This window comes from Oxyura jamaicensis, chromosome 21, assembly GCF_011077185.1.
Source record: "Oxyura jamaicensis isolate SHBP4307 breed ruddy duck chromosome 21, BPBGC_Ojam_1.0, whole genome shotgun sequence".
In the NCBI taxonomy this organism is placed as follows: Eukaryota; Metazoa; Chordata; class Aves; order Anseriformes; family Anatidae; genus Oxyura; species Oxyura jamaicensis.
Window position 1 is genome coordinate 198,960 of NC_048913.1, and position 17,789 is coordinate 216,748.

At 41.7% G+C, this 17,789-nt stretch overlaps 2 protein-coding genes across 8 annotated transcripts in view; both read right to left on the minus strand.

The window, feature by feature from the left end:
• Nucleotides 1–314: 314 nt before the first annotated feature.
• Nucleotides 315–4,496, minus strand: VAMP3 (vesicle associated membrane protein 3). Its single transcript, XM_035344591.1, has 6 exons — nucleotides 4,446–4,496; nucleotides 4,288–4,393; nucleotides 2,756–2,837; nucleotides 1,959–2,117; nucleotides 1,250–1,301; nucleotides 315–512 (listed from the first exon to the last, which is right to left on the minus strand). Coding segments are annotated over exons 2-6 (315 nt in total). The 5' UTR covers nucleotides 4,290–4,393; nucleotides 4,446–4,496; the 3' UTR covers nucleotides 315–492.
• Nucleotides 4,497–8,769: 4,273 nt separating this feature from the next.
• The window catches only part of CAMTA1 (calmodulin binding transcription activator 1), a 372,227-nt gene continuing 363,207 nt past the window's right edge, over nucleotides 8,770–17,789 (minus strand). For 6 of the 7 annotated variants that reach the window (XM_035344587.1, XM_035344586.1, XM_035344584.1 and 3 more), the window contains one exon: nucleotides 8,770–11,186. In XM_035344587.1, coding sequence (XP_035200478.1) covers nucleotides 11,123–11,186 — 64 coding nt within the window. In that variant the 3' untranslated portion in view covers nucleotides 8,770–11,122. Of the gene's footprint in view, nucleotides 11,187–16,248; nucleotides 16,431–17,789 lie in introns of all 7 variants that reach the window. The other variant, XM_035344589.1, reaches the window with a different exon arrangement.

Consider the following 17,789-nt stretch of genomic DNA (forward strand, 5'->3'; position numbering starts at 1 on the left):
ATCGGCGCCGCCGCCCCCGGAGCAGCTCCCGGCGGTAGCGAAGGAAGGCGTCGGTGCTCGCGGGGCGGCTGCGGGACAGCGCGTCGTTAGGGCCGGGCAACAGCGGGAGGCAGAGGCACTTCCGACAAGGTAGGGGCGAGCCCCTTTGAAATGGCACCGAGCGGGGGTAGGCAAGAGAGGAGGATCGAGGAGAAAACCCGGCCCCGACTACAGAGCCTGTAACCGATTACAGCATCAGCTTCGGAAGCTTTGAGAACCAAATCCTCCTCACCAGCTCCGTGCTCCCCGTTTACCAAGGCACTGTGCAAGTGACGGGCTGTGCTTGTTAGTATTTGTATTAGGAGTGTCTTAAGGCAACCAGGTAAAGTTAGCATTTCAATAGTCAGAATAGTTTTGCTTTAAACAGCAGTAGATGGGCTGAAAACACAGCAGGTTTGAATTGGAAAGGCTGAAGACAGACACCTTCAGTGGACTGGAGTTTCTTCCTGTAACTCATGAAAACGCACTCCAGACTATAAAAAGAAGAAAAATTGAACAGTGAACAGTCTCCTTCAGCCCCCTACCATAACAATCTTGTATTTTAAAAATTTAAGATCCTAGAGATAGAGAGGGATTAAAGAGTTTCCTACATTGGTTTTCCTGCGTTCTTGTGGACATTTAGGACATCTTGTGAACATCTAGGGCTATGTTGCTAGTGTTTGTTACCGTAACAAACAAAAAAAACCTGCAGTGTTTGTTACCATATTACAGCACAAACTTAAGTTTTCTCCTCTGAACAAATAGAGAGTACATACTCTAGAATTCAAAACAGAGGCTGAGCTGTATGCTCCCTGGCCTACTATTCTGATCCAGCCTTGGTACCATATCACCTGGCAATAGCAACCTCTCTGCTTGAAAGAAGCCTGCCTAGCACTGGAAAGGATTAATCTAGCAAGAAACTGGGACAGATGGGACAGTCAGGGGAGGGATATGGTATTTCTCCTGCAATATACAGCTGTAAAAACAAGGGCATTCATAAGCCAGTGGGGTTCTCAGATTCGCAATGCACAGGTGTTTGAAATTCAGCTATTGGGCTCTTAGAGTGGTCATTTACCACTCACTGCAAGTCAACAGTAGTTAAAGTGGTCACTGATATTTTAAGTTTACATATCAATAATCTCAATATCTCAGCTTTCTTTAAGCTTTACTAGTCAGTGAGTTAACCCTATCTATTCCAACTCTAATAAATACCCATTTCAGTGAAACTTACCAATAATGATGATGATGATAAAGAGAACAACAGCTATCAAAATTGCCCACATCTGTGAAGAAAGACAGCATTAACAGGCCTTTAGAGTACAGGAAAGCAGCCCTTGCAAAGTACTTTTGCTTTGTGGGGTAGATTTAACATTGGAATTAAAACTTTCTGTAAACAGTTTTTAATTCACCATTACCACTTAGAGATGGTGAGCTGTATAACCCAGGCAAATTGGAATAGACCAGCAAGTTCTTCTCCACTATGCCGCCATCCAGAGCCTATTTCAGGTGACCATAAAAGCAGGAATAACAAAATCTCTCCTCTTATCCTACACCACATTTGCCGTTGTCTTTGTTGCTCACCAATAAAGATCCCAACCTTTGCCAATAGCTACAACTATAGGAGACTGAATGAGTTCCTTCTGCAGTCCAGTGCTTGCTTGCCTATTAACTCAACCTATGCATTTTTCACCTTTTTACTCCTGTTCTCCAACGCCTCAGATTATTGTAGTGTTTTCCCTGTGGCCATTACCATCTTTGACAGTGTCTTGTATCAAGCAACATGGCTGGTAATCCAGTTTTTGGTTGCTTTACCTAACCACTGTCATGTTTTAAAACTAGATGCATAACAAGTAACACTGGCTGAAGTGCCTGTTACTTCTGCCATTTGAGATGCTGTTAGTTGTGATACTGAGTATTATAAGTGTACAAGCCATGATTACCTTACAGTTCTTCCACCAATACTTCCTTTTCAGCTTGGCTGCACTGGTCTCAAACTGGGAAGCTCCTGCTTGCAGTGCATCAGCACGGTCATCCAACTCCGACAGCTTCTGATCTCGTTCCAGTACTTTGTCCACATTTACTCTCATGATGTCAACAACCTACATCAGGAAGTTATCAGCTTTATCAACTGCAGGCAAAAAAATGGTGCTCTTAATGTTCTCTAAGGATTACAAGCTATTGCCTTTTAAGTTATCAAAACAAGACAGACTTAGAAACTTAGATAAGACTCTTGAATTCACCTGCAGCTGGACTTTTGAGTGTTAGTACTGCCAGTTGTGCTGGTATTCCCTTGAACCTATGAAGTAATTCCTAACTAGCTCCAGAAGGAGCTGAGGCATTTAAATACAATAGTCAACCATACATCAAAAAAATATTGTTGGTAGCCAGGCTGGCTTTTGGCCTTCCTCAAAGACTCAACATGTCATATTTGGAGGTGAGCCTTCTTTGCTACTGTAAAGGAGAAAGCTTGCTCTCTGTAAAGACTATCTTTGCTTAAGGCAATCCATCAAGCACTTAGTTCACAACTAGCATTTGGAGTCTGGTACCCACTCCAGCTGGATTATTATTTAAGAAGTTCTCTAGAGTTAAAGTGAGAAGTATAATAAAGAAAGCTGAATGATACTAAGCTTCACCAGGTTATATAATGACTATATAACCACTCTGACAAAGTTATCTATTCTGGTTACCAGAGTTTCCTAAGGAAAAGGACTACACTGTTAACAAACTAAACTTTTACCTCATCCACTTGATGTTGAGTCTGCTGAAGTCGACGATTACTACTAGCAGCCACATTTGAACTTCCAGGAATACTGGCTGACCTGCAGTAAAGAAAGTCGTAAGTATTCTGCTTATCTTTTTACAGATTGTTTGTTTTTAAGTTGATATGCATAGAGTATACAAGTTGCCTGACACTCCTGAAAACAGGAAACTTTGATCCTTAAAATAAAAGTAGGGCAGTTTACTTTCCTACTGCAAAAGTGATGCTTTAGCAGCTGACTATGGGTGTAAGTCACGCTGCATGCCAAATCTCCTGCCAATGAATTGGTTCATGTGCTAAAAGACAGTAGTGGCTGGCTAATGCTATAGTTTATAACAAAGCACATGACAACTCCAGTAGTGGTTCATAGGGTTCAGATATTCAAGAGGTTGGGCTCAATGGTGTTCCCCCCCCCAGCACAAGCACAAACAATCTTCAAAGCAGTTTACAAAAGTTAAGTACAGAAACTTAATGGTTGTTCTATTTATGTGCTCTTCTTGTGGTTGCCTGCTTCTGTTCTTCCAAACAGTTGACATTGAGCAAGAAAAAGCACAAGAAGGAAAAAGCATTCAGCATGTACAACAGTTTACCTCTGTTTAGCTTGAAGCTTATAACCTCAGGTTGTACCTTTTTAACCTGGTACAACATTCCACACCTTCGTAATTGATGCAACAGTCCCTCGTGGTTTCTCATACCATTTTCACAGCTTTAATGGCTTTTTATTGTATATCTTTTAACTACCTGCACTCACTTTGCTTTTCCATGATTTCATTTTTTCTGCATCACATACATGCACAATTGAATGACACCTGATATCCAGAGAGCTGAATCTGAATGTTGGCTGTCTTTACGTATTTAGACATTGGATTCAAATTTACATTTAAAGGAAACAAACATACCCATACACAAGCACCAAGCCAGGCAGCCTCTGACAAGGCTCAAAGGTAGCCCATGCTCTAATGGCAAAACAACTGCTCTTGGGTTTTGGCACTTCAGCCACCGTTCCATGCTGTTTTAGGGCTAGTCCAAGGCTAAACAGACTCAGAAGTAAAACTACTTTCTGAGGTTCCAAACACAACAAACCAGTCACTAGAAACTCATCTCTCATGTCTTTGGCTGCAAAGGCAATACTTTCCACGAAGACCCCTCGGGCTGGCAGAACTCCACCTAGCTTGTTGCAAAGAAGCCTGGACAGGACAGGATGCCCCACCCGAGCAGGAGTCTGGCACCCAGCCCACACCGCGCTCACATCCCAAGTTACGCCTGGGCTCGGCCTCCCGCTCGCGGCCCGAAGCGGAGCCGCTCTCGGAAGCCTCCGCCCGCGGGCGGCACCGGCCCAGGAACACCCAGCCGCTACCAGCGGCCTGGGCCGGGCCGGAAAGGGCGCCTCGCCCTGGGCCTGGGCCTGGGCCTGCTCCCGCCGCCGCTCCCGCCGCCGCTCCCCAGCTCCCCCGGCCGCGGAGGGACCCCGAGAACGTGGCGCGGCCCAGCGCCCCCCGGCCCCCACTCACATCCTGCCGGCGGGGGCCGCGCCGAGCGCGTCCTGACGGGTCCCAACGGGAACTGCGCCCAACTCCGACGGCGTCCGGGAAGTGACGCCACGGGCGGGGCGGGGCCCGCCCCTGGGGCGGGGCGCAACGCGCGGGGCGCGGCCGCCGGGGGACGTGGTGCCGGGGGACGTGGTGGCGGGTGCTGACGTCGCGCTCGGTGACGTCAAGGTGGCCGCCGACGGCTGGCGCGCGTGGTGCGCGTGGCCGTGCGCGTGGCCGTGCCCGGCAGTGTGCGCGCGCTGCCCCCGCGCCCCGCCGTGCGCTCCCCTGGCTGCCCGCGGTCGCCGTTCTGGAGCGGCCCGGCTGTGTCACAGTGCTCGGCCCGGGTCTGCTGACGACGAGGGGCGATTTCGGGACCCCGCCGTGTGCCGGGGGGGCGGATTCCTTTTTAGTGGTAACCGTTTTTAGTGGTAACCTTTTTAGTGGTTACCGGCTCAGCCGAGGGCACGGAAGGTGCTGAGGAGGGAAGCAGGGCGGCTCCGTCGGCACGGGGCACCTGACGCCGGCTGCGGGCACCCGGCTGCTGAGGGCAGGACGCGGCTCCTGCCAGAATCCGCCCCGGGGAGGGTCAGGCTGGGCATTACAGACAAAACCTTGCGGTGAGGGGGGTCACCCACTGACACGGGCTTCCTAGGGAGGTGGCTGATGTCCCGTGCCTGTCAGCGTTAGAGGGGCATTTAGGCAATGCCTTCAGTAACCTGCTTTAACTTCTGGTTAGCCCTGAAGAGGTCAGGCAGCTGGACTCGATGATGTCTTCGTAGGTCCTGTCAGTTGTTCTGCTCTGTTCTGTTCAAATTGTGAAGGCCTGTTAGAGTGCCCCGAGCCCAGAAGTATAGCTGGGCTCGTTTCTGAGACCTAGCTGGGCTATGCCAGTACTGGACCTGTCTGGGATTGCAGTAACATTCGTCTCAGACTGTATGGTGCTGTATTTTTGATTCGTGGCCAAAGAAGTGTTGATAACATGCCAATGTTTTGGCTGTTGCAGAACAGGCCTGTGCATTGTCAAGGCGTGCTTTGTTTCTCATGCCACCCCCCGCAGCAAAGTAGGCTGGGTATGGTGGGAGACAGGCCCAGCCGAGCTGGTGGGATACGCCGTGCCAGATAACATTGTCCTCAGCAACAGAACGGGGTGAGGGCGTGCGTGCGTGAGTGCATGTGTGTCTTTTCAAGGTCTCTGTCTGCTGGTGGGAGGTTATGTGTGACTGCCTTTGCATCCTTTCTGTATTTTTTATTAGTTTTATTTTTCCTTCATTTATTATGCTGTTATCTCCAGGCTTTTTTTTTTTTTTTTTTTTTTTTTTTTTTTTTTTCCTCATGACTATTGCTCTTACAATTCTCTTCCTCTGGGGCTGGGGGGGGAGGAATGAACATTGGGTGGGTGTTTAATTTCTGTCTGCCTGACACAATGCCAAAGGACAACCCGGGAATTAACGGGCACAGGGAAGCAGAGAAGAACCTGTGAGCAAATTGTGGCATTATGTAACAATGGTGATTTACTTTTAGAGGGAAATATAATTAAATTTTCACTGTAGTCCAGAAGAAACTCTTAATGAAATCTAATCTTCTGTTGCAGTTATGGGTTTTTGAAGAATTTATTCTTGAGTACTGATACAGTCTCACAGACTCGATGATTAAATTTTTTAAGCTGTTTTACCCTGCTAGGCTAGCCTCCCAGTCAGGGTTTATTTATTGAGGGTTGGGTCACGTAACTTGTGTATCTGTTATCTCTTATGCATCCGTTATGTTTTCTGTCAGTGCAATAATTAGCTGTTAATTCTAGTTATTATTGTGTTATTAAATGTTCTCTCTTAGGCTTCTGTATCTGCAGGCCTCATGAATTCTAAGAATTACCCTTATTTTTTGTGTAGTGTAGGAGTTAGCATTCTAGTACCAGGTGTGCATAGTTTTTCAGTAACAACACCAGCATCTTGTCCTGATAGTGAATTTTATGCTGCAAAGACCTGAAAATAATCTGATCTCAGAAAAGTAGTCATCCATAGACGAGTACAGACGGAACTTATTTAAGTTGTGTCAGAAAACCTAAGCAGAATTGGTACCATTTAAGGGCTTGCCAAATATTTACAACTATGTACTATTACGTCGCCTTATGGGATTTTTATCAGAACTTGAAAAGCTACAGTATATATCTTAGTGCCTTGCAATTAATTTCCACCAAACAAAGCTGCTAGCTGCAGCTGGGCAGAACTATTTGTTTTTGAGGCCTACTGGAATTTTAATGCTTTTGTGTAGTTGTAGTCCTCTTGGCAAAAACTGTACCTTTGAAGCTCGGCAAGGATGGGTACCTAGCATCTGCGATCTTGTAACAGTTTTCCTTTCTTCAGCCCTATCCAGCTCTAAGAGTGTAGCAAATGTGCAAAAGGAGAAGCTTCTGTTAGGGGTGAGGGCCAATAAGTAGGTCTGCAATACCAGACTTCAGGAGCACAGACTTCGGCCTCTTCAGGGACCTACTTGCAGGAATCCCATGGGTTAGGGCTCTAGAAGGCTGGTGTGTGGGTATCCAGAATTGGTTAATATTCAAGTATTGCTTCCTTCAAGCTCAAGATCAGTGCATCCCTATGAGCGAGACGCCAAGCAAATGGGGCAGGAGACCTGCATGGTTGAGCCCGGAGTTCCTGGCACAACTCAAATAGACTATGGAAATGCACAGAATGTGAAAAGGGCCAGGCCACTTGGGAGGAATATAGGAATGCTGTCAGAGCATGAGAGGAATTAAATCTGGCAGGCAATCTCAAGTGCAACAAGAAGGGCTGCTTCAAATACCTGAGTAGCAAGAGGAAGACAGGGAAAATGTGGGCCTGCTGCTGAATGGGGTGGGTGTCTTGGTAACGAAGGATACAGGAAAGGCAGGTACTGACTGCCTTCTTTGCTTCAGTCTCTACTGCTACGGCAGGAATCCCAGACCCTGGAAACAAGAGAGGAAGTCTGGAGAAAGGACTTTCCCTTGGTTGAGGAGGATGGATTAGAGATTATTTAGGCAAAGTTGATAGCCACAAATCCTTGGACCCTGACAGGATGCACCCATAAATGCTGAGGGAACTGGCAGATGTTATTGCTAGGCCACTCTCCATCATCTTTCTAAGGCTGTGGACAACAGGAGAGGTGCCTGAGGACAGGAAGAAAGCCAATGTCATGCAAGGCTTCAAATGGGGGCAAGGAGGAGGACCCAGGAAACTCCAGGCCAGTCAGCCTTACTTCCATCCCTGAAAGGTGATGGAACAGCTCATCCTGGATGTCCTAGATTAAAGGACAGAGTGCTACTTACAAGCAGCTTAAAAACGCATTACAGGAGAAACATTCATTTTCAAGGTTATTTACGGTGACTAAGAGTATGTCACCCTTTTAAACTAGAACAGAAGAGACTTTAAAAAAAGGCACACACTTTGTATGGGGAAATTTTCTTTGTTTTTAATTTACAGCAGAAAGAATATAAAGCATTCAGAAAACATTTTCCATATTTTAAGGGCAATTCAAAACATTTTGCATGGTTCCAGCAGCTGAGTTCTTCAACAGATCCATTGATTCAGTGATGCTTTACATGCACGGTTACAAAAATAAAACTTACAAAAGAGAAGACATCTATACTAGTTTTACATGCAAGTCTTGGGGACCCCCCATTGGGCACCAGCTATTGTGTGGAACTGCCATAAGCGTGCATCCAGAGAGGGGGTTCATGTTATATTTTGTATTTCTTTCACACAGTATTACTGCTGTTAAGTGTGTTTCACAAAGGAGCAATTCCATTATCAGAAGACAGAAGATTTGGCTCCTGGCACTTGGGAATTTGAGTTTTCCCGGGAAGCTGCACTTATCTTCTGTGAAAACACAGGTTCCACAATCAAGAAAAGGGTGAGCAAAATCACTTCACTTCATTGGGAGTCTTTTTAACTCCCCAGTGATACACTGAAGGGTTATGACCCGACAGAAGAAAGCACTTAGAAGCTGTACTTAGCTTCAAGCATGCAAGTATTTCTGTTGACTCTCTGGAATTGCTTGCATGCCTAACAGCAAGTACACGCTTAAACATTTGGCTGAAGCAGGATCTAGGTTAGTAGATACACCACCAGGCCCATGGATCTGGAAGAGTAATTTGAAATAGCTCTGTATATTACTGAATTGTTTTTATAAATATAGGGAATTAAAATATTTCCACTGAGGTCACTACTCTTGTTAGGAAAAAGATCAATTCTATATCGTCACATATTGGTTAATGGGAGCAATATTTCTATTTCATAATGTCAGAGTTATTCCAGTATTAATACAGAGCATTTCTTGTTCGTCCCAAAGGAGATTCTTCTTGATTTCCATTTTGGTGTGTGAGGAAAATTTAACATTTAAAGTCCTAATTCCATACAATAAATTGAGTCTATGAGGCTGCCCACAGACAGTGTGGGAGCTTCTTTTTTTTACCTTTTTTTTTTTTTTATTGAATCAGGTCATAAAGCAGCAGTTCAGAAATGTACAAGAGAATTCTGATAATGAGCTATAGCACATCTACTGTAATTCAATGCTGGCAGTGAAAAGAAGTAATTAAAAACAGGTACAATTATAGAAAAGGCACCAAGAGCACTGACCCCAGGTTTTTTTTTTTTTTGCCACATTTTTTTTTTTTTTTACCCTTCTAAAGACACCAGTTTAAAAGTTTCTTATGTGTGAATATTTTTAGGCTTCACAACAAGCCTTCTGTTTAAACATTGCAGTTGGTGGCCGGGATCAAGCAAGAACAACTATTCCAAAACTAACAATCTCAAATTTACACCAGTCCATTCAGAAAATTTAAACTGCCACTAGCAAACCAAGCACAAAGGAACAGTTTCTGATCTCAGATACATGTACATAATCCACCAGGAGTTACTTCCCTTACATTCCTGTGTAATCAAGATCAGAATCTGGTTGAGAATTTGTGACAGTTTTAAGTTAGTACTTTAATGAAAAAAATACATCTAATTTCTTTGGCTCCTCACTATGTGGAAATAGCAATATACCATGACACCCCTACAAGATCAGTTTGCATCTTTTTTTTTTTTACTTTTTTTTTTGATTTTTTTTTGTGCAATTTTTATTACATTTTCTGACTTCCAGCAGGAGATATGAAAATGTGAAACATATTTTCTACTTTCATACTTTTTTTTTTTTAATTTTATGTTCATTCTAAGTGTTCTTTATTGGAGTGAGTGTATGGTGTTAAGCTAGATACGCTTTTTTGTACTCTTATGATTATCTGCTTTGCAAAAGTAACTTAATTTTCTTAAGCAATATTAGCATTCACATTACTTGGCACCATTGGCAAAAAAAAAAAAGGGGGCGGGAAGAAAAAAGGAAGGAATAAATAAATGAAATTCAACCAAACCAAACTCCTGGTAGCCAAAATCAAATGTAAACATATCTTTTTTTTTTTCTTTCTTTTTTTTTTTTTTTTAAAGTAATGTTGCTCTGCCTTTTTTTCCTAAGTCTAAATACAGTAGCTCTTTTTTGCCATTTAGTCATGCTTTAGCAAAAATGTTCTTCTAAAGAACATTTAAAATAAAGTTTCTTATAGTGAAATAAAGTTTTTGTTTCATTTTACAGACCATAGCCACTAATGCTTTGCTTTTGTTCATTTCTTTTTCTTGAGTTCATGCACATATCTCTTTGTTTTAATATATACAATATGTACAAACAATACATCCACACTCTTCTCGTTCATTCAGACAAAACTATACAAATAATAATTTTATCTTGCCAAGTTATTGACCCTTTATGAATAAAATATTTAGTAATTAATCAATATATTCCCTTTCAAATATTTTGTCATTTTCCATTTCTACCTTCTATATATACAGAAACTGCCCAGATTTGATGAAATAGCCAAAATAAGAAATTTACTGGCCAGAATGCAGCACCACTCTGATCTTTAGGTGGTATAAAATGTCCAGGCAACATATGTATGTGACTCTGCAAAATGACAAGAGGTTTGACAGTTACTTAAGATAAAAAGCTACACATCTTACAAATTATTTCAAGAACTTAAAATAATAGCACATGAAAGTAAGGCTAGAAAATAAAGTGCTGAATATGAGAGAAAGTACATGACAATTGATATGTTTTTGCAGGTTCTAGTAAAAAAAAAAATACCAAAAAGAAACTTTTTAAAACTTGCTTAAGTTACTCTCTCCTTTTCTCATGCATTACCCGTTTATCTCATATACCAACCCCTTCTGTAAGTTCCCACGGGATGTATTAAAAACCTGCAGATTTAAAAAGTTGCATTAAGTGTGCTGTAGAGATTTAAAAGAAACACAAAGGACAGAAGAGCGAAGGAAATGAGGATGCATGGACCCAATAAAGATGTACTGATCTAAGCCCCTCCACTGAGACTCAAAGCTTCAGTTTCTTGGAGATGACTGACAAGTGCAGGAACAACATTCTTGTGTTGCTTGTGCATTCCCACCTTTTCTTAACAATATTTTTGGTATAATATTTGTACAGTTCCACATGTTGTTCAATACAGCCCTATATGAAAAGGATAAGTAATCGCTTCTTCCGTCTTGGAGAATGAAGCAACTCACAAATTCTTCCTGGTGTCTCTTTTTTTTTTTTTCTATGATCCAACAGAAGATTGAGTTCCAAGATGTCTTGCTGAACAAATTAAAAGTTGTCCATGAAAGTGCAAATGCAATGACCAAAACATTACTGTTAAAATCCTGCAGATGGTATTTCCAGAACTGCAGTGGGTATTTTTGTTGTTGTTGCATGTCTCTGCTAAAAACAGAAAATGAAAACAGTCTGAAAAGCAATGTCACATTGCTACGGGATGCTGCTGTGTATCTTCAAGTTCCTTGGCCTTTTTCAACTCTTTCACTCTGAAAAAACAAAGAGGAGCTATATAACATGTCTATTCCAAAACTTTTTCAAGATAGAAAAATCAGAATGATTCCTCCCTTTAACTTCCAGTGTAAAAGAGCCACCTCCCAGAGAAACGACAGGAAGGTAGTATGCTCCTGACACTGTAAACAGTTGGAAGCGCATGAGGGAAGAGCAGAAATCTGAGAAAAAGCACATTTGGAAACGTATACTAATTTCTAGCTAATGAGTTTTCATGTTACATGTAAATACAGCATGCCTCATTGTGGTATTGTTCTATTTAATTGCCTTTTTTTCTCTTATCATTAACTGATTTTGTAGTTGCCTGCTACTGCAGCTGTTACGGCAAAGTAGCTTTTCAGTGTTAACTTTTCTCTGTAAACCACTGAATCATGGGACAATTTCATGTTATGCCCGGCACAGCGGTGGAAAAAAAAAAAAAAAAATCAAACTTAGAGGGGAAGCCTGATGTTAATAGGTACAGATTTTCACGTAAATGAGTGTTATTTGAGTAAAAGGATCTGGTAGGGTGCGAAGAAAGGTTACTTCACACTTATTCTAGCTTCTGTTCACTGTAGTCTCTAATACATTGGTAGTGGTAGTAGATATGTATTTTTTCACAGCCAGCAGTAGAGGACATTGCATGCCAAAGGAGACAAAGTGGAAGGGTTACTCTCCCTTGATGTGGCCTGATACTTCATTCTCCACCCTTTAAAATGCATGCAGTACATTACCTCCCCCTAGCACTTGTCTGTGTAAGAACTAAATAATTACTGAAAGCTGAGGTAATTTAAAAGTAAATTAAAAGTTGAAGATAAGTGAATAACTTCAGTCCCATCAAATAAAGTAGGATTCTGCATTGGTGCTGGCATAGCAGTAATTCTCTGCTCAGGCTGACAAACTGGCTGCATATCAGTGAAGGCTGCCTGTAGAGGAGCCAACCCAAATCCAAAGGGGCTTCCTGTGCTGCCCCTAAACCTGAAGGCAGGTGCCCAGCTGAGCTTGGGCAACCCGGCTCTGCCTCATTCTGCAGGGTGCTCCTTTCCATGGTGCAAGACCTCTGCCACCTGCCTGCTTCCACATGCCTTTCCTCTATCGCAAGGGGAGACCTGCCCTAAGAGGAGTAGAAGACAGCTTAAGTTAAGATGATTTAGCTGAGTATGTATATGCCCAATTACTCTAGCTAAAACTTCAAAGGACAAGTAACAAAGGCATGGTGCAAAGATTCACATTGGAGCTGCAAACCTATGAAACAGAATCCAACTAAAATTGATTTAATTTAACAAAGTCTAAGCAAATATAATTCAGATACTAAGAGATGTCAAAAGAGCTAAGCAGCACAAATGTCAGTCTGTAGCCTGTTTAGTCTCTTTCACCAGCCTGGTAATACAAAAACATGCTGAAGGCTATAATCTGACCTCTAGATTTGGCCTATAAATATATTTCCACTATTTTTTTTTTCATGTATTTTTCTGCATATACAATTAAACATACTCAGGAGGAGCTGGTTGTTTTTAACTCCCTGGTTTAGATTACTCAAAGCTCTAGCACTCAAAGGCACTATCTTAATGTGTGAAACTGGGGGAAACAGGAGTCAATGAAGAAATCATGCTGACCATTATGAGTAAGGTCAGACCTTTGCTGCTTACCTCAAACTGTTGGAAAATATCATGTCTAGAAAGGTAGAGGGCTCTGCCAGTCTAAATGTGCATGCCATTTTCAGAGCCTGAAGACGTACCTTTAAGAGGCTATGGCACTCTTCTGAAATCCAAGTCAGGCAGAGAGAATGTTTCAATACAGCTCCCCCAGATGCCAGGAAGTACTCTGATCTCCAGGCTGAGGAAAGGGCAAGGCTGCAAGCAGTAGCACCAATTCTGATTTCCTATTTGGGTACTGCTGTGCCGAGCCAAAATTCCTAATACAATTTTACAGTGAAAGTTTCTGAAAAATTCTAGCTTTACGCAAGGTACTACATAAAAGACCCTGCTGACATGAGGGGAGCGAGGACTTCAGTGTTGAACAAAAGACAATGAGTCTGTTTGCTCCTAGTTGGTTAGGATATCTTACGGCATTACCTGCTTGTTAAGTCCACATCATCCTTTCATTATAGGAAACATATGAGGGCTGTTGCAGTGAACTGAAAATGCTTGCAAATGACAAATTTATCATTTTTAGTATATTTAGTTTTCTTTTTTTTGTAACAGAACTCTATCTTGAAATTATTAATGTTTCCATTACTGCACCACTTAGAGGCAGTTGAACCAAAATAATTGCTGTGCTAGAAAAACGTATGCATTTGTGCAGTAAACTATTTTTAATATTTAGATTAATTATATATATATTCAAGATACCATCTATTAATGCATGATTTGCAGTGCAACTTCCAAGTGTTTTCTGTTGCACTTCAGTACCACAATGTAAAATTAAACTGTTATTGTAGATCTTACTGAGAACATGCACGTTATTTAAGCTGGTGGCTCTTTCAACAAGACATGCTATACCTTAGTTTAGCACTTCAACATGCAAAGTCTATGCTAACAAAGCACTTCTGCAGGAAGAACGCAAGACATGCTTTGCTGCGAACTTCAACCTACAGCATGCAATATCTGTACTGGTGCAGACCTATTGAATCTGTTTAACTGGAATGCAACATACATGCCAATGCAAGTTAATTACTATACAACTCAACAAACATTTGCACTAGTACAGATCTATTGAGAAATATGCAATGCCTTCCTTGGTCAAATGTGTTTTACATTGGTTTGCAGATTTTCAGGCTTATAAAAATCTTGCAAGTGCAATAATAATTACTGCTTAAAAAAAAAAAAAAAAATCAAAAAAGCATACTAGCATTGAATTTCCCTACAATAAGGTTACAGCCTTTGAAAATCTGTCATGGGTACCATTACTGAAAGATGCCGCTTAGTATATAATGGCTTGAAACAAACCATGTATTCCAGAGCATTTATAATCCTATGCTTCAAGATGATGATCATCTAAACTTATTAAGTTAGCACATTTGTTTTTATTAAACTAACCTGTGCTTAGTATACATAATCGGGCAGTTGTTACATTAAAAATGGGAGTGCAGGTAGGTACTAAGAATCATTTATTTGTATAGTGTGCTGCACAGTAGGTAGTAAGACCCACAGTCTACAGCTGTGGATCTCTCATCCTCGCTCTGAAGAGCAAGGTCCAGGGAAGCCCTGGACTGGCACCGAGAAGCCAGAGAAGGTGGTCTCCCCTCTCCTGGCAGCAGGATAAAGGCAGCCCTGCTCTGCTGTGGGATCTGCAGCATAGTGGACAGAGAGTGGAATTGAAGCAACTCTAACTGCTACCAATAACTGAGCAAATTCATGGGCAGTGACACTTGGAAAGCACTGAAGTATTGTGAATGCACTTCTTTCCCAAACCAGGGCTATATACAAAGTGCCAGAACCACTGCATGCATTAAGCTATATGTCAGATTAATGTAATTTATCATTTTAAATGACTGTATTCTTAAACAAGACACTGAATTGTTATACCAAGAGAACTTAAAGCTAATTATTTTCAACTAATTAATTAATTATTGGAGTGTCTATGCTGTAACTCTTCCCGTCTTAACACAAGTTTTTAGTCCTCGTTTAGCACTTCATTTTTCTTTTTGAGAAAGCTCCTTATTCAGTGGTACATTGATTTGATTTCATTACTGCAATATAAAGTTGTCAGCATGAGTGTGGGGTTGGTATTCCCTCTTCGCTAACCCTTTGTGTAATAAAACCCCTAGAATTCCAAATGCAGTTAAAAAGTAATTTGACCAGGGAAAAACTCTGGACAGATCAGGGGCCTTGAAAATAAAAATCTACTGAGTGAGTGCTGCTAGGACAGCATTTAAGTGAACAGTATAGCACTGCCTTCGTGCTAGAAGACAATCTGCCTTGGTTGCTCTTTTTCCACTCTCAAAATTCAGATAGGGGAGAAGAGTCAAAAGTGTAGCATCCATAGTTACAAGCATTAATGAACTACTCTAGGTGGAAGCACACTAACAGATTTTATAGAACAGTACAGACTATTGCAGCAGAGAAGGAAGTTCTTAGAGATGTTCCAGTTTAGTTTGGTAGACAGACTTTTTTGTTTTAATAACAGAAAACCAAGAATTGAGAGCACATCATACCAGCAGGCCATGTGCTATGGATGGTATACAAATCTCGGTAGGTATCTACAGGCACCAGTGTGCTGGTTTAGATCACTTCTGAAAGCACTTCCAGTTACATGGGGACCAGAGGTGAGGACAGTTCAAGTGATAACATGGCTGCAATCCAGAGCACACCAGGAAAGGTATCAGGCTATGTCTGTTGCAACACTCCAGACAAGAAGTACCATCCTACTTCAATAGCTACTGAAACCATGCACAGAATTACAAGGACTATAAGTTTGCTTTTGCACTGATGAAGCCTTCAGCAAAAACCTCCTCAAGTAAGATTTCCTCTAGATGGTAAACACTTCTGAAGTACAAGGTCATTCCCTCAGCAATTGCTGAAGAGCAGATGGACAGAAAAAGCACGTGCAATAGAGATGATCACTGCTAAGGTATCTGAATCACGGCCGTGGTACTGACTCACGAAAAGGGACAAGAAGATGGTTTCACCTATGAGCTTCCAACCCTGACACTCAGGGGCTATGTCCCAGTTCCCAGATTGCTCCAGCCAGACAAAGCTTCTGCCCTTTGAACTGTGTTACTTACTTGGACACCATACAAGGAGGTTGCATTGTTATGTGCTGAAGCAATGTAGAAAGCAACAGCCCCAGAAGCGAGCAGCAACTTCTCTCCCCACGCGCCCTCCCCAAGTCTTGTATGGGAGTGTGTCAGCAAATGAATTAGGCCTACTTAGAAAGAATTTCAACAAACAATGGCTTCATGGGTAAAGCATAACACAAAGCTGCTTCAAATTTACTCCATAATGCCCAGCCAGGAAAATGTTTAATGAATCTGTGAGTTTTATAGCAGTAAGTTCTGGCAATGCTGATCAGTGTAACAGACAGGGTGCAGGAGCCAGAGTAGTCTTTCTGGTGAGTTACCTGTTGCTCTGAGAGCTGAAATAGCCTGTGGGACATTTAAGAAAAGGGAGCTCTTGCCTTTTTCCAGATATCTCATTTGGGTTGCAAAACAAAAAAGACAGAAAGGCCCAATAAGAATGACACCCCAGAGCATGCGGTCTGCAATTTAACACACACATCTGAGCTCCAAACACATTCAGCCCCTGCAAGAGGTAAATGAAAAAAGAAGTTACTTTGAAAAATTTTGTTGCATGTAGTGTTGCATATCCCGATACTTTTTCTCACATTGTCCTAAACTTGAACAAATGGGACTTTTCAATCCCTTATAACATTCCCCCATTCTCAATCTCATTTAGAAGCATAAAAACCTAGGTACTTAAATGAAATTGCTGCTGCATAGCATATATTAAAAATATATTAAAAAAATACAAGTCCTAGTTGCACAGGAGTAGGAAGGGGTTCGTTGCTGAAATGCCAAGAAAGGGAAGGTTATGCAGACAACAACAATATAGGAGATGTTGTTTACTCAGGTAGAAAATAAAGTTATACTTACCAGAGAAAATGAATTCAGGTATTATGTGCATACTCCCCACAATGGAGAGCAGCATTTAATCAAATAATAAGAAATGAGGTAGGAGGAAGTGGAATCTACTTGTAAACGAAAGATGCCATAAATGAATACATTCCTTTTTACTTAACATCGATAACAACTGCACTTGTTCTGACCCAGAGAGAACTTAAGCTTTGCTGCAGGCAGAAAGTGATCAGCCACCAGTATGAAGAAACTTGCTCCTTGTGATCTGCTCTAGATCACCTGCCTACTGAGAGGCAAAAGGGGTAACAGCTCAAGCAGACATATTTCTCTTCACATCCTGATTCTGGACTACAAAGGTCTCTTTCACAAGAAGCTACAGTGGGTGGCTTAACAGATGAGCAGGGATAACTCCGCATAACACGCACTGGTCAGCTGAAATATGTCCACTGGACTAAATTCCTTAGAGAAGTAAAACTATTACTTAAAGGCAATAATAACTGGATTTGTTTTTCTTTTATAAAGTCTTTTCTACTGCAGGATGATCTTGAAGGTCTCTTCCAATCTTAATGATTCTATGATTCATAGAGAGCAAATTTAGTCTCACTTAAGTTGGAAAATAAAATGTCACCCCTTCCCTCCCTTTACTGATCATGGTTTAATATAACCCAAATCAATCCAGAAAAAAATAATGAAAGCCTCTTTTCGAATTGATTTCAAACTGAAACATGGAAGCAAACACTTATCTGCATATACACACTACGCAAGCACAATGCCTGTGTACAGAATACATCAACTTCATACATTACAGACATTCCTTCAGCATATATGGATAAGCCAGTGGGCCCCAAAATACTTTTCATATGTGCATGCACAAACAGCATATGCACATATGTTGTACATGAACTCAAAGCAGCAAAAAATATCACGTGCCATAACAAACTTATTTCAGCAGAACAGCAGTTGATAGACTTTGTGATATTTTATAGCTAACATTTTCCAGATAATGAGAGAGAATACATTTAAGCGG